The 22230-nt window shown below is 37.8% G+C and overlaps 5 protein-coding genes across 5 annotated transcripts in view; 1 reads left to right on the top strand and 4 right to left on the bottom strand.

The window, feature by feature from the left end:
* LOC108244864 (exostosin-1) overlaps positions 1-22230 on the top strand; it is a 185402-nt gene that overhangs the window by 93603 nt on the left and 69569 nt on the right. The window lies entirely within an intron of this gene.
* On the bottom strand, positions 9794-10612 carry LOC112449722 (moronecidin-like). Its single transcript, XM_017438164.3, has 3 exons — positions 10521-10612; positions 10283-10392; positions 9794-10110 (listed from the first exon to the last, which is right to left on the bottom strand). Exons 2-3 carry the CDS (start codon positions 10390-10392, stop codon positions 9912-9914), a joined length of 309 nt encoding a protein of 102 aa, XP_017293653.1. The 5' UTR covers positions 10521-10612; the 3' UTR covers positions 9794-9911.
* Positions 12527-13598, bottom strand: LOC108249027 (moronecidin-like). Its single transcript, XM_017438163.3, has 3 exons — positions 13439-13598; positions 13029-13138; positions 12527-12907 (listed from the first exon to the last, which is right to left on the bottom strand). The coding sequence occupies exons 2-3, from the start codon at positions 13136-13138 to the stop codon at positions 12658-12660; spliced, it is 360 nt and encodes a 119-aa protein (XP_017293652.1). The 5' UTR covers positions 13439-13598; the 3' UTR covers positions 12527-12657.
* Positions 15376-16397, bottom strand: LOC108249026 (dicentracin). Its single transcript, XM_017438162.3, has 3 exons — positions 16301-16397; positions 15906-16015; positions 15376-15794 (listed from the first exon to the last, which is right to left on the bottom strand). The coding sequence occupies exons 2-3, from the start codon at positions 16013-16015 to the stop codon at positions 15518-15520; spliced, it is 387 nt and encodes a 128-aa protein (XP_017293651.1). The 5' UTR covers positions 16301-16397; the 3' UTR covers positions 15376-15517.
* Positions 20589-22230, bottom strand: part of LOC119616591 (dicentracin-like) — a 2526-nt gene continuing 884 nt past the window's right edge. The window contains exons 2-3 of the mRNA XM_037981539.1: positions 21267-21386; positions 20589-21135 (exon numbers count right to left, since the gene is read on the bottom strand). Of these exons, the coding sequence (XP_037837467.1) occupies positions 20925-21135; positions 21267-21385 (330 nt within the window). The 5' untranslated portion in view covers position 21386 and the 3' untranslated portion in view covers positions 20589-20924. The remainder of the gene's footprint in view (positions 21136-21266; positions 21387-22230) is intronic.

The raw sequence follows: 22230 nt of genomic DNA, 5'->3' as shown, positions 1-22230 counted from the left end.
TTTGGCGTGTACGGCTTTCAAAGTCATCAAACCTTCTGCTTGCTTTGTACACTTTGACAGCCGCCCCCACATTTATGATTTAATCTGTTGAGGTACACCTTTGAAATAAAGATATGCTGATTTGGACTAGATTACCATTTATCATCAGCGTGGTTTTTAGCCCCGCACATTCGGGCCTGTAGCCTCGGATGTTTTCTGTCGAAGGAAACTCCAGTGCAGGCATCAAAAAACAGCCCAAAATTACAGAAACTACTTCGAGGCAGGTTAGAGACACTCGCCACTTCATTTCAGACAAAATTTGTTGCTCAGATCTTTTTGAACATGATCAAAATTCAAGCAATAAGGCTGCAAACTTTGGCGAAGTGCCCCTGCAAATGTTTCGAGACAGTTTGGACAAATGCTGGTCCCCAACAGCCGTAGCCCAGTGAGACACTGCCTTAGGTTTCCTGAGGATTACAAACCTTAAGGTCCATGCTGTAAACAAACTCGTGATTAATTTTCAAACACAAAAAAAGGTAAATCTGTTACCTGCAGCTGTCTTCCTTTTACAGTCTTCTTTAGGTGCTTATAAATCAGCTGTGGCTTGAATGAGTATTGCCATCAAAAGAAAAAATATCTCACTTCCTTTTTCAGACCCTCCAGGATTTTGCAATGTTGCGATCGCAACTATTAACGCAAAATCAAGCAAACCCCTCGAAATCGCAACTTTGCCCAAAACACCGCAACTTTCCCGCAACTTTAACCAAAATAACCCCAAATAACTCAGGAAGAAGACACATGACGTCACTTCCTGTTAACATCAGAATGTTAGGAGCAGCGACCGAAGCCAAAATGTGCGCTAATGCTTCACATTTGCCCACAAAGATTTCAGCAAACCAGTTTCCTCCCCAGCTGCAGCTGTTTTGCACGTCCTGCAGTGTAATCATGGAACATAAACGCATCGACAAACACTTTGTGTCTGCAAAACATGTGAGGAGAGCTGCAGACCAGGGACAATCCAGAAATGCTCATGAATGTCAGTTTAGAATCTATCAAAGTTCTCAAATAAGGCACCTTTTGAGAATGTCAATGTTTGTTGGTAATTATCTTACAAAACTAGAAAGTATTTTTGGTTTATATATTAAAAGTTATGGTTTTTTATTGATTTTAGTAAAAAAAAAAAAAAATCACAACTTTTTGGAAAATGCCCCGCAAAATCAGGCATTTTAGCCGCAACAATCACAAAAAATGCCCACCAAATCCTGGAGGGATTGCTTTTTGTACTGATGGTTAAATTTTGAATCTTTAAAATATTGAACTTCTGTCCAGCTATCTTTAGTGGGGACTCGTTTGCGCCTCTCAGGATTGTAGGAAAATTTAAAAAGTGAAAAGGTTGCGTATCTTCATCTGTATCAGTTCTGTCAGTAAAATAATCTGAAGAACGTCTGAATGTTTTCAGCATTTGGGTATTCTTTGAATCCACCAAGGTTATTAAAAAATCCTTAATAAATGTATTTCTCTGCGTTGGTTCAGCTGCATTTATGAACACTTGGTGTGAGATTGGCATATTTGTGAATCCTGTAGTGTGCTTCTGCTGAGGGTTGCACAGGAAGCTGTCAGTTTGTGTTTAGAGCTTCAGGCAGCCTCTGGTTTGCTAAGCATTGCACAAATACTTAAAACAGGGTCAAACAGCCTGTTCAGCTCTATAAACTGCCAAAGCACTGGAAGTCTACCTGTCAGCAGCTGTATAGCTTGATTATTTATTTATTTTTTTTAAAGCTTTATTATATGTTTTAAACCTTAATGCAGCACCAAATAACTTCCTGCTCTGTGAAGATATGGTGATATGATGATGTTCTTACCTGAGTTCTCAACCTTTCTTCTGTCTGTTTAAGGTTTTACTCACCAAGCTGACACCTGCATATCTTTTAGAGAAACTTCTGGTTTTTCCTCCAGATTGTTGGACCTACTTTACGTAAAAAGATGGATGCAAGGCCCAAATAGGCCTTTTATCCATTTTTTTCACTCCCTTCAGTAGTTTCATGGTAGAATCTCAACTTTTTCCACTCATTGCTGTACTAACTAATCTTCCTTGTAGTTGTAGATTTCCCTTTTTATGTTTTGTCATTTTAAATTTTCTGTCAAGTACTTTGTTTTGCACTCTCCTGTATGATTGAAAGGTTTATGGGTTTTTCAAATGGCTGGATATTAAGTTTTACTTTAAGATCCTGGAATCAGGGCATTTTTAAATAATCTAAGATTGAACTTGATGCAGATATGAATAATTTTCTGTGGGTACAGGACATAATGTAAATGTTGCAGCCTCTCAGTTTCAGTATAAGATTAATTTGTGGTTTAATTTAAATGAAGATGTGATAAAGTTAAATGTAGGCAAGTTAAGTTCCTTTCAAAGTCAATAAAACACAGAAGAGGTTGCTACATTAGGCTGTTGTAAAACACAAAAAGAATTAATTACACTATGTATTTAAAGTGTCGTGCTAACATTTATGAAGAGTGATGCACAGGAATGCTAACAAGGCAGGAAAAAGAAAAATACAGATAGTGTGGGGGTGAAATTAATTGTGTAAACTGACCAAAAACTCCAACAGCTGAGTCATTCTTCAAGAAGTTTTGATGGATGTGGTTAGTTTAGTTCCCAAAGTCTGGTGTAGTTAACGTTTTGAAGAGGAGGAGCACCTGGAATTCAAAAATTAACATATTTATTGATGCTAACACCTTAAACCTTACAACTCAGTTCTAAAAAAAAGTCATTAAAGTAGACTTTGTATAAAAAGAATACAAGTTTTTTTGGATAATTTAGTTGGCGTAGTGTAATAACAATGTTGGTTTCTAAACGGCATGCTTGTGTTGAGGAACCACAGTTAAACCTTAAAACATCCTTAAATGGAGTTGTGCATGTTTACTATGTTCATGTGATTAACATCAAGCGGTTTAGCACAAAAAGATCAATTTTTTCCCCCCTTCAGCAAAAATGTTGTGAAACCAGCATGACTCGGTATGACTCGACGTTAAAAACCTGCTCAGCAGTTACGAAAGAAAAGGGCTGAAGGCCATTCTCCGAAAGCCTGTGGTGGTACGTCTTTCAGGTGTACTGGGGTCCTGGGGGTACTATCCATGACATGGGGCGCTCGCTCACTGGCCTGGCTTGGTCTTGCACTTAGGTTACAATCCCATCATGCCAACATGGTGGCTGTAGCATGGTGCTAGCGTAACGTGATCAGCTCTAGCTGCATCCTGATCCAGTAAGAATGTTGTGGCAGTTTAAGGCCCGGGGTGTAGAGCCATTGTGCGCTTACAGGATCGTTTCTCTAGGTTGCAAAAAAGAAAAGCACAAAGACACTGTTTGGTGAGTAGGAAAAACATCACGGAGGGCGTTAAGAGACTTAAAAATATTTTATTGCATTATTTGTTTTCTATGCTTGGCTGTCCTGGAGTGCAAGCAAGTCAGTTAAATACCTGGATTTACTTAGTCTTCTTAAAAAAAAGGAAAGCTTCTTAACTTCATAAAATGTTCCTAAGCTGATATTTTGGGCTTGAGCCCATAGAAGGTTCAGGACATGCGGGCAGCCTAACTTCCTGTTTTTAATGCCAAGTACACGGAAATGGTTTTTAAAACTACTCCTGGATCTATTGCAAATATTTGCACTAAGATGGAGTTTGAATGTTTTGAATTTGTTTGCCTGATGAAGGTCTCAAAACCAAATATATCGCAATGAATTACTGCAGGTTTTGACAGTGTGCAGGAACTTTTATGCTTCTTTAGATCTTCTTGATCTGTGATGGTAACTTAAGGAATAGATGTTTTGAACAAGACATTTGCAATAAGAGTTTTTCAACCTTCACATACATCTAAAGTGTGCAATTAATGACTTTTTATGACATTAATAAGTAAGATGTATCAATTTATTCATTAATAACTGAAGTAATAAAGTGACCTTTGTGCAAACAACCTAAAAGCACACAAGCCGAATGTTTAGCTCTAAAGGGAAGTGTTGAATGTGTTAAATGCAAAGTCACAGTGACTGAGTAAGAATGGTTATCAGCATAAAAACACTGATGCTGACGAAAGGTTTGACCAAAGTGAGAAGCGTGCAAGAAAACAGGTAGTAAGAAATCATAAGTTGTTTATCTGCTTTAATCATTTTTCTCCCAGGAAAGAAATGGATGTTTACATGCCACTTGAATATTCTTAGTCTGTGCAGCATTGAGATCTTAAACTCATTTAGATTTTAAGAGATTAGATTTTAAAGCAATGAGTTTGCGTTGGTGCCTGACGGTAAGAAAGAAAGTCACAGGTTCAGATCCGGGGTGGGACCTTTCTGTGTGGCATTTGCACGTTCTCCCCATGCATGGGTGGGTTTTCTCCAGGTACTTCGGTTTCCTCCCACAGATCAAAGAGGTTAGGTTAACAGGTGACAGGTAAATTGTGTGAGTGGTTGTGTGTGTTGTTGGTCTCTGGGGCCCTGTGATGGACTGGTGACCTGTCCAGGTTACACCCCGCCTTTCACCCCACAACTCATGGAGATAAAACCCCAGCTTCCTGCAATCCTGAGCAGGAATAGGCAGATAAAGACTGGATGGATAGATTTGAGCATCATAGATGTGATATATCTGCTACAGTTACTTGTGTAGTCAGTTTTGACTGTAAAAAAACAAAACAAGGAATGGTTAAGCAAACATTTTCACTCATTTACAGAATTGCATGTTCACCTGTTTATTGGCCTTTTTTAGTCACGTTGATTTTTTGCTGCAGCAGATGGTGCAAGGAGCATTTTATAGAACATCCTGCCATTTCTCAATAGTCACTTTGCAGCTCGAGGTTTTGTTGTGTTCGTGTTGTACTTTGCTTTGCTTTGACGCTAATGGCCCACTCTTTCTGTTTCACCTTTAAAAAACCCATACTGCTTTACCTAGTTAACTTACTTGTGTCTAAATCAGCTGTGTAAACAATTTAAGGCCTTCAGTTCTGGATTATTATCTAGAAGGAACCTAATTTTTTCTGCAGATTTTAACCTAAATTGTGGTGTATTACGTATTTGTTGTAGTTTTTTAAATGTTACTGTCATCTGCTGCATGTTTTTTAAAATTTGTTAGAGTTCCTGTGATTCAAACAATCAAGAAACTTTTTAAGACTTTACATTTTACCTACCTGTATTTAAGTTAAATAGTTGTTTTTAAATGAGAACTATTGAGTCAAAGGGATTTTAGATTCAGCAGCATCCAACTAAGAACTGCTGCTTTAAAAACAAGCTGGAGAAACGTTGGTCAACGTTATCTGAGCATTAAGACATTTTAGATGCTCTCTGTGGATCAAGTGTTTAGTTTGTGCTCTGCTAGAAACATGTAGGCTCAACAAGAACGACTCAGAGAAACGGATCTTATTCAAGTTATTTACTGATGAAGTTTAAAATGTCTGTTTAAGTTCCTGAAAAAGCGGCAGCAGTCGCTCCTGTTGGTACAGCTTGCTGCTGAACAGATAAAGTTGGTTTGATGCAGTCGCATTTGTTGATATTTTTAAATAATGTTTTTTTCCCTTACAACATTTTTGGCTGCAGGAGCTAAACTGACTAGTGTCTCTGCTTAATGGACAGCTGTCAATCATGACATCTCAATTTCTTTTTATAATAGTAAGTAAATAGTTTCTACCCAGTTTATTAAAAAAAAAGAACATTCAAACATCAGATAGAAGCTAGGAAGATGCGTTTAATTTACTCAGTTTGGCCTATTTTATATTCCTTAATATAATAGGGAGGAATTTATGAGCCATACTGCTGCTGTCCATATGATAGTGATTGTTTTGTTTTGGCTACACTTTCTGGGAAGTGTTTGGTTTTTCTTCATTCTGTACTTTTCTGGGGATTCTTGTACTTTTGGGACTGACCCCTTCTTCTTCTGTCTACATGCCTGCATCAGTCTTTGGATAATAAATCTTAGGAATAAATATACTTTAACATTTGTTATTTCAAAATTTCACTGTCGGTTTCTTAGTTTTATAGCCAGAATAAATTTTATATGATTATTAGACATTATTTAATGGGCACTGTTAAATTTACTGAATTAAAACGGTTTTCCTTTTTTTTTCTTATTTTTCTTATTTTTTTTAAATTAATTAGATTTCAAGTAATACAAGAGACTAGAAATGCAGTGTTAGTCTTAAAGCCCAACTTTGTAAACTATATCTCTGCAAACTGACTATAAAGTCCAAATTGGATTGACTCTAAAAGATAAAAAACCCTTTTAACTCATTTGGGGAAAGCAAAAATAAGAAATAAAATTACACAAAACAAAGTTTTCATTTCATTCAGATTTTTCATTTGCAAGTTTATTTATGAGGGAAATTTGAAACATCAGCTAATTTTTCATTTTTTAAAATGAAACATTTTTAGAAACAAAGCATCAGATTTATGACTTTACCTCTTGCAAATCCAAGAATGACAGAATGGTAGAAATCCAACAATTGTTTGTTTTTGTTTTTTTAAGTTCAAGCAAAAGATTGTATCATAAAGTTTGGTCTTCAGATGAACACCATTAATTCTGTTGCTGCAGTCCATAATCATGTCGTTGGTCCATCATTTGCTGTCTATACCTAGTTAAAAAGGGAAATAAGATATAAGGCTGGGGGAATCAGTCAGTTTCAACAATCATTAAAAACCACTCAGAGCTTAATACAATCTTAGTTTTGCAAACATTTTCTCAGTTAAATGGTTAACTACTGTGATTTAGTTGCACTGAATCTAAATAAATATATATATATATATATATATATATATATATATATATATATATATATATATATATATGAGCCTATAAATTTAGGATTTTTTGCCAATTTTGTATGAAACATTCCTAGAACAGACAAGAGAAATAAATCAACGAAGCTAATTTAGGAACTTCCCTTTCAGCCGATGGCCCCCAAGAACCCTGGGCTTGTCTCACAAGATTGATAAAATAACTCGGTCCCAACTAGGTTTCACATTTTCAAGATGGCTGCTATAGCCAACTTACTGTAGAAAACTCCAAAAAGGCTATAATTCAAGCAGTTTTACAGATATTATTCTCAAAGATGAAGTTGTAGCTGAGAATCATTTGCAACACATACCCCAAAGTGCTACTCATTGTACGAGATCTTTGCTTAAAAATGAGCATTAAGTTTTTATCAGTCTGTTAGCAATTATTTTCATGAACCACTGGATAGATTTCAGAAAAAATCAGGAGATAATCATTGGATATGCGTTTACAATTGATTAACTTTTGCAGATGATTCGATTCAAGTTGGCTGTCACAGTGAGTCGGCTTTAGTCCACCCAGAAATGGCTGTAACTCAGTTTCACAGCTAAAACTTCAGCTACAGCTCCATCATTTCCCAACATAAAATGATCTTAGTCTAAAACTCTGGCGTGAAAAGCAGCAGGCGATGCATTTCTTTTAGGACTGCCAGGCATTTGTTTCTAAAAAGCATTCTCCGCTGATGTATTTTGTTGCTTTTCTCTGGTAAACCACAGTACTAGTTGTGCTACATCTATGATGTATAAATTATGCAAAACAGTACAGAGGAGATATTAGTGGGACTGAGATGATTTGTAGGCAGTGGAGAGTCCTGCTGAAGGGACCTTAGATTGGGTTAGAAAGTGAACAACTAAAAACACAGATTTCAGTTTTTACTAGTGTGAGAAGCTTACTTTGCTATCTTCCTCATTCTCCGCTGATAATTGTACTCTACACAGAGAAAAATATAAGACACTAAATTAGTTGTCATTGTTAGTTGTTGCACTGTTTTCAATTTGAAAGTAGTCTGTGACTGATCCACCCACAAATAAAACAAGTGCAGCACAAGTGATAAAGATATGACAATAAATATACATATATCTGCGTTTATTGGCATTAATATTTTAATTTCCTAACATTTCCTGCTTTCTGAGTTCCGTCTGAAGTTACCACTTGTGATTTACCTCTCAGTCCTGAACGGGCACCCCTGAACATGGCCTTGGCTCCTCTCCACAGAGATTTGAAAAAGCAGTCTCCAGGTTCAGCCATAAGGACGACCAGGGACAGCACGAGGAAGACCATAACAAGCTTCATCCTGCAAAACCAAACACGTCTGGAGTTAGCTGTTTCACATTGTTTGAGCAGGAAAAATATTTGTTTTTACCTCTCCACAGATTCGAACAGAGTTGGAAGAGATTAAAAGATTTGTCGAGAAGCAAACATGAGCAATGTCTAAAGGTGTCCCGAATTTGTGTTTTTAAATGCTTATCTGTTTTAGTGGGATGGTCCGAGGTCAGTTTCTCAATATCAGTGTTGCATAAACTATTATTGCATTATTTGTTTGATGTTTCAAATTTCATCTTTGAGGAGGAACAACGTGATCTGGGACTAGATAAGGTACAACGTTTTAAAAAGTCACGTAAGTATGACCAGTGCAAATCTATAGGATTTAGACCAGGGCACATTGAAGGCTACCTCAGAGTAGTTCGATGTTTTTAAAGAACATTTTTTTAGGGTGTTTTTAGCTGTTTTTGGGCCACTATCCTGTTGGAAGTCATGACCTGTGACTGAGACTAAGCTTTCTGACACCGGGCAGCATATTTCACTCCAGAATGCCTCGGTAGTCTTTAAATTTCATTGTACCCCTACACGGATTTAAAAACACCCTGTGCCAAAGCAACCGCAGAAGAGAACCGAGCCTCCATGTCCCGCTGTAGGTTCAGGGCTCTTTCCAGGTTTCACTTTTGGATCTGTGAATACAGAGCTGATAGGACTTGTTGCCAAAAAGATCCATTTTTGTCTCATCTGTCCGAAGTTGTTAGTCTTCCAGAAGCTTTGTGGCTTCTCAATCTGCTTTTTGGTAAATTCCTGTCTGCCTTTTTATCATTTGGTGTCCTCCTCGGTCGTGTGTTCGGACTCTGATGAACCTTGACCTTGGAGTTCAACTCTAGTCTGTTTGGAAGTTGTTCTGGGCTCTTACCATTTGTATTATCCATCTCTTCAATTTTTCATCATTTTTTGCTCTTGCAACCACCTGTAGGGAGGTTGGCTTTGAAATGCAATGAACATAACTTCTTTATTTACAAAACTTTAGAAAACTGTTCAGTTCAGAGTATCTGAGGACGATCTAATTTGTCAGGTGTTTGTTGTCACTTTTCATCAAGCCACTGGCCTGAGACTTTGAGACTTTTGTTTAATTTTGAGGGGTAAATTTCCTGCTTCTAACAGGTAACAACCTAAGTCTGCCTTACAACATGAGGAATAAACATGGATCACGTGAGCATAGGCTCCGTTGAATGCTTGTCTGAAGTTGTGGTCCTACTTTATGCTCATCGAGTAGAGGAAGGTAAACGGTTCTGTATGGTTGACGTGTTCAGTTAGGAACAAAATAAGTTTACTTTGTTGGCATTTGGTAAAGATTACAGATATATCATGTATGCAAAGTTACATTCTATACTCCAACAATCTATCTTGGAGCTTTAGGCCAGTGGTATGGAGGGTTGAGGGTTTGATCCCCAGTCCCTGCAGCAAGCAGAGGTGTCCTTGGGAAAGACACTGAGCCCCATTTACAATGACATTTAGCTCAGCTTCTGCTCTTCAGATCTGCTCTTTATGTCAACTTTTTATTGTTATTTTTAACATTTACTTATGGTGTATCAATTCCTGAGTCAACATGTCTGTAATTCTGTGACTTTTTAAAATTCCAGTTACTTTAAAATTAATAAGAAACCATTTTTTTCAGATTCATTATCAAGTTGAACAAGAGAAAACAGTTGTTGCAAAGCTTATTTATTGATCAGACAACATCTTGAAGTTAATCAAAATCATTTATTAGCAAAAGCATTGCAAATGCATCTTTAACTTTGCCAAGTTGTGGTGTATTCAAGAGCAGTAGATGACATTATTCTCAGCTCTACCGTCTGATTCTAATGAAAATGACGATGAGCAAATTTTGAACGTTTGTCCTGTTGCTCCTGCTGCTCCTGCTGCATCTGAACCAGCTGCTGCAGATCCTGCTGCATCTGGTCCAGCTGTTTCAGGTCCTGCTTCAGTTGGTCCAGCTGCTTCTGGTCCAGCTGCTGGTCAGCTAGTTCCTTTGCAAATTTCTCCTTCTGACCAAGAAAGCTGGGTAATACACAAAAGATGTTCAGCAGAATTTAAGGATGTCATTGCCATTATTACTTGAGATAAATGGAAGTTTTAAAATTAAAGTAATAAAATCTTTAGATCTCCATTAAGTTTTAAAAAAGTTGTCAGATATAAAAATCATAGCAACAGTAACAGACAAAGTGCTTACTGTTTAAAGGCATGATGAGTAACTTTAGATACAAAGTGCCAAAATCCCTCACTGGGTTGAGCCATGAGGACAACCATGGACAACACAAGAAACCCCACGGTGCACTTCATCTAGTGAAGGAAAAGATCACAGTGGGAGAATTTATGACTTTTGAAACAAAAGTTATAAAGTTACACTTAGCTTGTTATATTTTCCTAAATATTCACAGGTAAATACAGCTCAAAGATTCAGTCCTTACCTTCCCACTGATTGGTTGAATGGATGTTCACTAAGCAGAAAGAAGCGAGCGTCACAAAATGTGCCGATCTGTGTCCTGGTGGACTGTTCCAGCTCTATTTATATGTGTGCATTACTGATGTGCACATAAGGTTGTGAAATGGTGTGCAATGTTGCAAAAATTGGCAACCTATGGGTATGGCATTAGGCCATGATTTATCATTTCATCTTCAACATGCAACAAAAGTTGGGTCAGAGAGGGCTCCTCTTTCATCAGTTCAATGTTTCAGATTAGATAAAGTAAAATATGATAAGATCAATTTAGCAATTTGACAAGTTTGTGATAGAGATGCTAAACAATATATTCAGAGTTAAACACATCTGCTGCTTGTAGTTATGTTTTTGTTTTTTTGTTTTTTGTAGTACCTAAATCTAACTTTGTGTATTGTTTATCTGTGAGTTAGGTTTTATGAACATGTTCTGTAATTTAAAAAAAAAACTTGTTCGTGAGTGGTACTGAAATAATTGTCTTAATATTAGAACTAAAATGGATGAATCTCAATATCCATCCGTCCATCCATCCATCCATCCATCCATCCATCCATGAAACAGTCCAAGCGTTAAAAAAAAAAAAAAACACCCAGCTGTTTATTGACAGTAAGTAAATGTTTTCTGGTGTCTGCAAAAGGACCTGTTTCAAAAACCTCAGGATTGTTGTCACAATCCCCGTTATCAAGCAACCCCAAGCCCAGCCCTTCGCCCAGCAACCCAAGTGGAACTCCACCCACTTCATTACAAGAAGACTGTCATGTTTGTTCTGCTGGTTTTACCTCTGAACATTGTCTGCTGAAAAAGGTAAAGGTTTTGTTGTCAGCTGGAGTATAGAACGTGTCCATCCATGTTCTCCCAGTCCCGGAGAACAGAGCTGCGTGGCTTCATTTTATTTTTGTCTCTGCAATATTGCCAAAGAAAGTTGTAGTTTGAACAGCTCAGCTGGCCCAGAAACACATCTCTGTTAAAGTCACGGGAGGTTTGTCTAAACTACCATTAGAACCCTGTTCATAAAAGAGAAGAAAAGTTGGAAAAAAAAACCCATTAAAAACCCATTAAACTGATACCAGGCAGCCATCCGGACACTTTTCAGGTTTGGACCTGCTGATTGCCGTTGTCCCGACCTGCTACCAGTCAGGTTTCGGACCCACTTATTGGTGCTCTCTTACTTGATAAATGTCAGTTCAGAACCACTAAGTGCCACTGTCCCAAAGTCAGAATTCTCAGAGCTTGTTGAAGGAAGCATAATAGGTCCCCTTAAAAAGTTGCTTAATCAGTACAATTGATTCCTTTCCAGTTCCTTCTGTCTGTTCTGTTTTTGTGTGTGTTTTTAAGCTGGTCCTACGCATCCTTTTTGTCTTTATTGGGCATTTAACTTATTTGCGACATCTGCAATGTCACATACCTTTTCTTTAAAGAATACTTTGGTTTTAATACCAGCTTGATTACATGTTGTCTGTTCAAAAATTGCTTAGTAGTTTTTATTTTATGACAGAAATTTAACTTGGTATACTTGTATCGAGACTGAGCACAGTTTGCTTCAATCAGGTTATTTTTCATCTTTGTTTGACTCATCAGATTATTAAAGGAAAGAAAAAGATGGGTAGTGGTTGGTAATGAAGTGTTATATTCAGTTGTGTTAACATTTTTTGCTATTTTGATTTGTAGCAGATACACAATTTCTTTGAATTTGCCCATTGTTTCACAGTATATACCAGAAAACCCACTCATCCATTCACAATGACACTTTCCTGGTGCTGAACAGTGATCTTCACCAACACTAAAAATGACACTTAGCTTGACTTCGCCTGTTCAGATCGGCTCTTTACGTCTGACTTTTCTTGGTATTTACTAATGTCTAATATCAGTTACTGAGTCATGTCTGTCATTCTGTCACTTGTCAAAATTCCAGTTACTCTGATTTTAAGCGAAACCATTTCTATTGGTTTTATTTTCAAGTTGAACAAAAGAGAATAGTTTCTGTTGTGCTGTGAAGTTTATTCATTGGTCAGCCAATATCTTTACAATGAATGAATCTGCAAAAGCATTGTCAATATATCAAGTTCAAGAGCAGGAGCTGAAAGCATTCTCAGATCTACCGTCTGATTCTAATGAAAACGACGTGCAAGTTTTGAGCGTTTTTGCAGTTTCTGCTCCTGCTGCAGCTGCTCCTGCTGCATCTGAACCAGCTGCTGCAGATCCTGCTGCATCTGGTCCAGCTGTTTCAGGTCCTGCTTCAGTTGGTCCAGCTGCATCTGGTCCAGCTGTTTCAGGTCCTGCTTCAGTTGGTCCAGCTGCTTCTGGTCCAGCTGCTGGTCAGCGAGTTCCTTTGCAAATTTCTTCTTCCCACCAATCAAGCTGGGTAAAAAAAAAAAGGTTATTAAGAATTCAAGGATGTCATCACCATTATTAAGAAAAATAGAAGTTTTAAAATTAAAGTAATGAAATGTTTAGATCTCCAGTAAGTCGAAGTACTTACTGTTTAATGGCATGATGAGCAATTCCAATAAGCGCTCCCCAAATTCCCTCACTGGGTTGAGCCATGAGGAGAACCATGGACAACACAAGAAACCCCACGGTGCACTTCATCTAGTGAAGGAAAAGACCACAGTGGAAGAATCTATAACTTTTGTTTCAAAAGTATTATACATTGCAGTTTACTGTAAACCAAGTAATAGACATGATTTTGGCTCCATATCAGGTAGTTCATCAGTTTTAATAGTTTGTATTTTAGATTATTGAGCTTTGTGCTTTCTCAGAAACATCTATTTGTTTAAATACCTAAAAAGTTCAGTTTGAGACTGAGTTGTCTAATGTAAATATACACCTAACTTGTATTAATTTCCTAAAGATTCACAGGTAAATACAGCTCAAAGATTCAGTCCTTACCTTCCCACTGATTGGTTGAATGGATGTTCACTAAGCAGAAAGAAGCGAGCGTCACAAAATGTGCCAATCTGTTCTGGTGGACTGTTATATATGTGCTCTATATCTGTGTGCGTGTGTGTATGCGTGTCTTACTGAGGTAGATATAATGGTGTGAAACAGCAAGTGATGTTGCAAAAACTGGCAACCATTAGGTGTGGCATGATGGTCAGTTTTTTCATCTCATCTTCAACATGCAACTAAAGTTGGATCAGAGAGGGTCAGCTTAATGTTTCAGTTTAGATAAAGTGGTGATGAGATCTGTTTTTTTAATTTGACCACTTTGTGGCAGAGATGCTGAACCATACATTATGAGTTAAAAACATCTGCTGCTTGTAGTTTTTTGTAGTACTTAGCTCTATTTTTGTGAATTGTTTATCTGTGAGTTAGGGTTTATAAAAGTCTTGTGTTTTTTTTTAAGTAGTGATAAAATTGTCTCAATAACTAATATACATTTTTTCCTCTGCTGTACTGCATTGAATCTGTGTGTTGAACATCTCATTGGGTCACATTGTGTAAGGATGAAGGGCTGAATCAGATGATTTATTGGTTTCTTGTTGCTCGCGAGTCTTTACTGAATTGGATCCTGCATACTTCTATCGGTTGCAGACCAGAGGTTCACAACATAAAAATTCTCTTAATTTTTTAAATCTGAATATTTTTTTAACTTATAAATTAATTTGTTGGCAATAGAAACCTTGACGCCTTCAAACTTTGTAAGGTTGATTTTGGTAAAACTGACTTCAGTTATTCTAATTTTGAGACAACCTGTTTATTTAATTTTAACTATTGGAATTCTAAACTCTCTCAATAACTGTAAATTTGATTGAGCTATAGCTATTTTTGTGTTGCTACAGTTGATTAACTGTGACAGCGTTATAAACTGGACTGGAGTAAAGTAGATCTGGCAATCATCAGCATAGCAGTAAAATGAATTGCCATGTTTCCTAAAAACAGAGCTGAGGGGGAGTGGATAAAAAGCAAATAAGAGAGCCAAGGATTGTGCCCTGGGGGACCCCATTTGGAAGAGGAGCTGTGGACATAAGATTGTCAATTTTCACAGAGAAACTCTTATTAGTTTGGTATGACCGAAACCAATTGAGGACGACACCCCTAATGCCCACACAGTGCTCAAGACGAGAGATTAAAATGCTGTGATCAACATTGTCAAATGCAGCAGACAAATCTAAGAGTACTTAAACAACAAACTCTGGGTTTGTTGACAAGAATATGTAAGTTGAAACCCTTAAAAGTGCACTCTGTACTGTGGAGGGCTTTGAACCCAGACTGAAACAGCTCAGTGATACCATTGTCCTCTAAAACTGGTAACAACTGATTGTAGACAACCTCCTCTAATATTTTAGAAATAAATGGAAAATGAGAGATAGGCCTGAAATTGGAGCAGAAAGAGGGGTTGACAATTGCCCGCTTAAAAACCCCAGGTACTATACCAGAGAAAAACTACTATTGATAATCTGAAGCACACTTGGTCCAATAGTAGCAAATACCTCCTTAAACAAGCGATGTGGGATGCAATCTGCTGGGGAACCAGAGGGCCTCATATGACCAACTGTGTCCTCTAGAAAAGAGAAGGACACTGGAGTTTAAAGCAAAGATGTCGTGCATTGTCTAGTGCTCTGAGTATACTACAGAGTAAATAGATCTCGCTCTATCAGTTACATATCATTGTAGAGGTTTGGGATGACTTGGCTACTAGTGTACCAAATTTTAGCTCAGTATCTGTAATATCTGGTCCTGATTTCTAGTTGTCTTTGATTTGTAACAATACCTTTGGTTTTCTTCTCCTTACATTTTGGAAGATTTTAAAAAGTTGAGAATGTTTGCTTATCTAATTAGTTTTATTTTCAAGTTGAACAACAACAAAAAAAAAAACCAGTTTGTTGTGCTGTGAAGCTTATTTATTGATCAGTCAATATGTTTAAAATGAATAAATCTGCAAAAGCATTGTAAATATATCTTCAACTTTGCCAAGTTAAGTTCAAGAGCAGAAGCTTAAAGCATTCTCAGATCTACTGTCTGACTCTAATGAAAACGACGTCGGGCAAATTTGTTTTTGAATGAACGTTTGTCCAGTTGCTGCTGGTCCATTTGCTGCTGGTCCAGTTGCTGCTGGTCCATTTGCTGCTGGTCCAGTTGCTGCTTGTCCAGTTGCTGCTTGTCCAGTTGCTGCTGGTCCAGTTGCTGCTTGTCCAGTTGCTGCTGGTCCAGTTCCTGCTTGTCCAGTTGCTGCTTGTCCAGTTGCTGCTGGTCAGCTTGTTCCTCCACAAATTTCCCATTCTCTTCTTTGCCCTTAAATAAGCTGGTAGCATGAAAAACAGGTTCATCACAATTAATTTTTAAGATAAATTGAGGTTTAAAAATTTTATTCAAATATAAAACTAATATCAACAGTAGCAGTCAAAGTAGTTACTGTTTAATGACATGTGAAGCTGCTCCAATAAGCGCTCCCCAAAATCCCTCACTGGGTTGAGCCATGAGGAGAACCATGGACAACACAAGAAACCCCACGGTGCACTTCATCTAGTGAAGGAAAAGGGCACAGTGGGAGAATTTATAACTTTTGATTTAAAAGTAATAATTATACATTGCAGTTTACTGTAAACCAATTAATAAATTTAATTCAGGCTTCATGTTTGGAGGGATATCAGTTTTAATGGGTTATATTTAAGATTATTGAGCTTTGTGATTTCTCAGAAAAAGCTGATATGTTTAAATAACTAAAAAGTTCAATTCTGAGACGGACTTGGCTTGTTATAATTTCCTAAAGATTCACAGGTAAATACAGCTCAAAGATTCAGTCCTTACCTTCCCACTGATTGGTTGAATGGATGTTCACTAAGCAGAAAGAAGCGAGCATCACAAACTGTGCCGATCTGTGTCCTGGTGGACTGTTCCAGCTCTATTTATATGTGTGTTTGTGTGTGTGTGTGTATTACTGAGGTGGATGGTGTGATGTTGCAAAAATTGGCAACCATTAGGTGTGGCATGATGGTCAGTTTTATCATCTCATCTTCAACATGCAACTAAAGTTGGGTCAGAGAGGGCTCCTCATTCGTCAGTTTATTGTTTCAGTTTAGATAAAGTGAAGTAGTGATAAGATCAGTTTATTAATTTGACCACTTTGTGATAGAGATGCTAAACCATACATTATGAGTTAAAAACATCTGCTGCTTGTAGTTTTGTTTTTTTTGTAGTACCTAGCCTTATTTTTGTGAATTATTTATCTGTGAGTTAGGGTTTATTAACGTCTTATGTGTTTTTTAAGTAGTAATAAAATTGTCTCAATAACTGACATACATTTTTTCTTTGTGCTGCATTGAATCTCAGTGTGTTGAACAAACTCATTTGGTCACATTGTGTCAGGATGAAGGGCTGAATCAGATGGCGATATATTGGTTTCTTGCTGCTCGCGAGTCTTTAATGAATTGGATCCTTCATTGTTGTATCGGCTGCAGACCAGAGATTCACAAGTTAAACATTATTATTCACTTGTTTTTGTTTTATTCTGAAAATTTTTTTTTCATCTTATGAATTAATTTGTTGGCAATAGAAACCTTGATGTATTCAGGCTTTGTAAGGTTGATTTTGTTAAAACTGACTTCAGGTATTCTAATTTTGAGACAACCTGTTTATATTATTTTAACTATTGGAATTTAAATTTAGCTCTAACTGTAAATTTGATTTAGCGATAGCCATTTGTGTTGCTACGGTTGATTAGCTGTGACAGCATTATGAACACGACTGACTCCAAAGGTTAATCTGTATCTGTTAAATTAAAGTCTTTGAGTTCCCTTTTAGTCAATTCACTCGGTATAACACGTCGTATGGGATATCACGCCCCCGTGTGTCCTGGCTGAAGACACCTTTAATAACGCCTTTAGGCAAATGACATGATGATGACAAATGACAGGCCCAACTGCACGATGTAACCGTCTGTCATCAATGTCATTCCTCAGTTCTTATGCTCTTCACCTTGCTAGGAACACCTCTTCAAGTCAGGCTAGCTAGTTGCTGCTAGTTAGTTCTGTGTTTCGCAAGGCTGCTCGGAGTTAGCATAACTGCTTTTGTTGGTGCTAGTCATCGCTGCCTGCTGGTAAGCGTGTCTGCCCGCGAAGCGCTAGTTTCGAGTATTCCTGGACAGTTTAGCATTTGTGGCTCTGGATGAGCACAAAGCTGACACAAGCGAAGTAGTCTTCTGTTCGCCCCTGTCCTCAAGGGTGCAGCTTCTCGCTCCACGAGAAGGACCAGCACAAAGCTTGTCCCTTCTGTCTGGGGATTATTCACGATCGCAGAGTGTTGGCGGAGCCCGAAGCCTGCGCGTTCTGTCGCCAGCTTCTTGTTCAACCCTGGAAAGGCGGGTTAAGTTCCGGCCGACGTCAAAAACCGTCTGCCCATGTTCCCAGATTTTGTCTCGGAACTGACATCCTCGTGGAACAAACCGCTGTCACCTGCGTTACAGTACCTGGCTATGGACAGTATTTTGGATTTTTTTTTGTGTGTATTTTGAAGCTGGTCCTATGGGTCCTTTTGGTCTTTATTAGGCCTTTAACTCATTTGAGACATCTGCAATGTCACATACATTTCCTTTAAAGTATAATTTGATTGTAATACCAGCGTGATTACATGTGTTCTGGTGAAAAACTGCTTAATAGTTTTGATTTTATGACAGAAATTTCACTTGGTAATTTTGGATCGAGACTGAGCACAGATTGCTTCAATCAGGTTATTTTTCATCTTTGTTAGACTCATCTGATTATTAAAGAAAAAAGATCATGAGTGGTTGGTAATGAAGGGTTATATTAAGTTGTGTTAACATTTCTTGCTATTTTGATTTGTAGCAGATACACAATTTCTTTGAATTTGCCTATTGTTTCACAGTATATACCAGAAAACCCACTCATCCATTCACAATGACACTTTCCTGGTGCTGAACAGTGATCTTCACCAACACTAAAATTGACACTTAGCTCGACTTCACCTGTTCAGATCGGCTCTTTACGTCTGACTTTTCTTGGCATTTACTAATGTCTAATATCAGTTACTGAGTCATGTCTGTCATTCTGTCACTTGTCAAAATTCCAGTTACTCTGATTTTAAGCGAAACCATTTCTATTGGTTTTATTTTCAAGTTGAACAAAAGAGAACAGTTTCTGTTGTGCTGTGAAGCTTTTTTATTGATCAGCCAATATCTTTACAATGAATGAATCTGCAAAAGCATTGTCAATATATCAAGTTCAAGAGCAGAACCACTAATCAGTGAGGCTAACTGGAAAATGACTTCAATTTGCTAGGGAGCATAAAGATGGGACTCTGGAGCAATGGAAGGTGGTCATGTGGTCTGATGAGTCTAGATGTACCCTGTTCCAGAGTGATGGGGGCATCAAGGTAAGAAGAGAGGCAGGTGATGTGTGGCACCCAGACCTTAACCCCACTCAGTCTCTTTGGGATGTGCTGGAGAAGGCTTTGTGCAGTGGTCTTACTCTACCGTCATCGATGCAAGAGCTTGGTGAAAAATTAATGCAACACTGGATGGAAATAAATCTTGTGACATTGCAGAAGATTATCAAAACAATGTCAGAGCGAATGTTTGCCGTAATCAAAGCTAAAGGCGGTCCAACGAAATATTAGAGTGTGTAACCATGTAACCTTTTTTGGGTGGCTACCATTTTTTGGCCAGGCAGTGCATATCAAGAGCAGGAGCTGAAAGCATTCTCAGATCTACTGTCTGATTCTAATGAAAACGACGTGCAAGTTTTGAACGTTTTTGCAGCTGCTGCTCCTGCTGCATCTGAACCAGCTGCTGCAGATCCTGCTGCATCTGGTCCAGCTGTTTCAGGTCCTGCTTCAGTTGGTCCAGCTGCTTCTGGTCCAGCTTCTGGTCAGCTAGTTCCTTTGCAAATTTCTCCTTCCCACCATTTGAGCTGGGTAAAAAAAAAAGGGTTAATAAGAATTCAAGGATGTCATAGCCATTATTAAGAAAAATTTCAAAATTAAAGAAATGAAATGTTTAGATCGCCGTTAAGTTTAAAAAAGTTGTCAGACATAAAAAAAATGTCAACAGAAGCAGTCAAAGTACTTACTTTTTTTTTAAATTATGTCCTCTCCAAATTCCCTCACTGGGTTGAGCCATGAGGAGAACCATGGACAACACAAGAAACCCCTCGGTACACTTCATCTAGTGAAGGAAAATATCACAGTGGAATAATTTATAGCTTTTGTTTTAAAAGTATTAATTATACATTGCAGTTTACTGTAAACCAATTAATACACATGATTTTGGCTCCATAGCAGGTAGTTCATCAGTTTTAATCGTTTGTATTTTAGCTTATTGAGCTTCGTGCTTTCTCAGAAACATCTGATCTGTGTTTAAATAACTAAAAAGTTCAGTTTGAGACTGAGTTGTCGAATGTACATATACACTTGTAATTATTTCCTAAAGATTCACAGGTAAATACAGCTCAAAGATTCAGTCCTTACCTTCCCACTGATTGGTTGAATGGATGTTCACTAAGCAGAAAGAAGCGAGCATCACAAACTGTGCCGATCTGTGTCCTGGTGGACTGTTATATATGTGCTCTATATCTGTGTGCGTGTGTGTATGCGTGCCTTACTGAGGTAGATATAATGGTGTGAAATAGCAAGTGATGTTGCAAAAAAAATTTAGATCATATGAGCATTATTTTGAAATGTGCAGCTGCTAAGGCTTATGAGGAAAAATCTGTTTCTTCTATAATAGATGGTTCAGTATTTTTGATGTGATAAAAGTGGTAGTTAGAAAAGCGCCTTTGCTTAACATGTTAGATAATTAGACCAGCTGTTAGTTTGCTTGCAACAGTTTTCAACTTTTCTTCTGTTTTTCCAACTTTGAGACAGACTGATCAGGTTACCTTCCAAATCGGTTCAACGTAGTTGTTAAAAACTTGAAACAACAAAAACAAAAACTCTTAACAGACTGTCGCAGACATGGGAGCTGACATTTCCTCACAGAATGAAGGTATGCTGCTTAAAAGAATATGTGGTTTTATGGAAAAAGGAAAAACGTTTTTTTACAGAATATTTTGTTACTTGTGCACAAATTTGGAGGCAGGCAAAATACGGCACAGCTTGTTTTATTTAGTTATTTTTATTTTTTTAAAGGTCCAACAAGAGTGCTTTCAGGAAACAAGTCGTTCAAAAGTTTGGGATCTTAGATCTCCATTAAGTTTTTAAAATTTGACAAATTTTTTATTGACTTGATTTCACCAAAATGAAAGAAATCAAAATGCTCATCAAAAAAATGTGTTTACAAATACAATTCCAAGAATTTTTTTGACTTTTGATAACTGTTTTAATATGTGAAAAAGCAAAACATGAAACGTTCTCAAGTTGACTTTGGACTCAGATTAAAACGATGTCATGCAGACTTTTATTTAAAGTAAACTTTGACCAGTTACTTCTGGTCTTGCTGCTTGTCCAGTTGCTCCTGGGCTCGCTGCTGCTGGTCCTGCTGGTCCTGCTGGTCCTGGGCCAGTTGCTCCAGGTTCTGGTCCAGTTGCTCCAGCTCTTGGTCCAGTTGCTCCTGTTCCCGCTGCTGGTTATCCAGCTGCTGCTGGTCCAGTTGATTTTCTGCAAATTTCCCTCTCCCTCTTCTACGAACAAGGCTGGAAAGCAGGTTCATCACAAAATGGTAAAGAACAAAAGTAACGATAGTAATAGTTTAAAATGTTTAGCAGGAATAATAGTCTTTAAAATTTAGGATTTTATTTAGTCAAGTAGAAATTACAGTCCTTACTGAGTGATTCCATGAACAGCTGCTTTAATCCCATGGAACAGTAATCCAAAAAAGCCCTCTGAAGGTTGAGCCATCAGGACAACCATGGACAACACGAGGAACACCACAGTGCACTTCATCCTGCAGAAGAAAAGACCACAACGGTCCCGTTTACGATGGTTCTCCTCAGCCTGTAAATGTGCTTTGTGCTACACTGCAAAAAGTATGTAAAACTACCTAAAAACTATTTTAAAATTCAAGCTCCGCACATGCTTGGTGGTCTGTTTGTCTTCTCTTAGGTTTATGTAGGTGCAAGTTGTTAGGAGAGATTGTTCAGGGTGAACTTGTGAATAATAATAATATTAAATCCACTCATCCAGATTTCTTTGGGTCCCTGAATTAAAGAAGCTTTTTTGATGAGAAGTGAAGTATCCTTAAGAACCAACAACAAATGTTCAGGAACCTTTTAATTAAACACCTGGAAATCTGCTGACCAACTTCCCATTTTATTTATTAGCATAATTTTACTTTCAGATTTTAATTTTTTTTTTTTTTTTTACTACACTCAAGGTAATTGTACCTTTATAAAGTCTAAATCTTCAGTTTATCTTTTCTTACATGTAAAAATGGCTGAAAGTTGTATTTCTTACCTTTCCACTGATTCAGAGACAATTTACTCCAGCATGGAAATGTATGAAGGTGAAAACTAACATCCAATTAAAGCTGCAAGCAGCATTGGCGGCCCTCACAGCTCAGCGCCGCTCCGGCCTTGCGACCGCGGGAGCTCTGGCGACCGCCGTCTACGCTCTCGAGCCTTTCCTGCACCGTCCACTAGGTGGCATTTTCAGCAAATGTCCCAAAATGCCTTCAGTCAGGATCAGTACCAGTCCTGTGCCATGCTGTGAACTTTGACCTTCCTACGTCAAACAGTTGAAGAGTTAGAGCACATTGGCTCTCGTGACCTTGACTTTTGACCTTGTGAACT

This window comes from Kryptolebias marmoratus, linkage group LG19 (assembly GCF_001649575.2).
Source record: "Kryptolebias marmoratus isolate JLee-2015 linkage group LG19, ASM164957v2, whole genome shotgun sequence".
NCBI classification, from domain to species: Eukaryota; Metazoa; Chordata; class Actinopteri; order Cyprinodontiformes; family Rivulidae; genus Kryptolebias; species Kryptolebias marmoratus.
This window is presented reverse-complemented; position numbering and strand designations above follow the sequence as displayed.

Bases quoted from the DNA above. Each gene is read 5' to 3' on its own strand.
- LOC108249026 (XM_017438162.3), bottom strand. From the start codon at position 16,015: ATGAAGTGCACCGTGGGGTTTCTTGTGTTGTCCATGGTTCTCCTCATG. The intron at 15,795-15,905 runs GTAACTACTTTG...TCATGCTACCAG, and splicing joins GCTTCACATGTCATTAAACA to CTTATTTAAGGGCAAAGAAG.
- LOC108249027 (XM_017438163.3), bottom strand. From the start codon at position 13,138: ATGAAGTGCACCGTGGGGTTTCTTGTGTTGTCCATGGTTCTCCTCATG. The intron at 12,908-13,028 runs GTAAGTACTTCG...TTTTTTACCCAG, and splicing joins GCTCATCATGCCATTAAACA to CTTGATTGGTGGGAAGAAGA.
- LOC112449722 (XM_017438164.3), bottom strand. From the start codon at position 10,392: ATGAAGTGCACCGTGGGGTTTCTTGTGTTGTCCATGGTTGTCCTCATG. The intron at 10,111-10,282 runs GTAAGCACTTTG...TGTATTACCCAG, and splicing joins ACTCATCATGCCTTTAAACA to CTTTCTTGGTCAGAAGGAGA.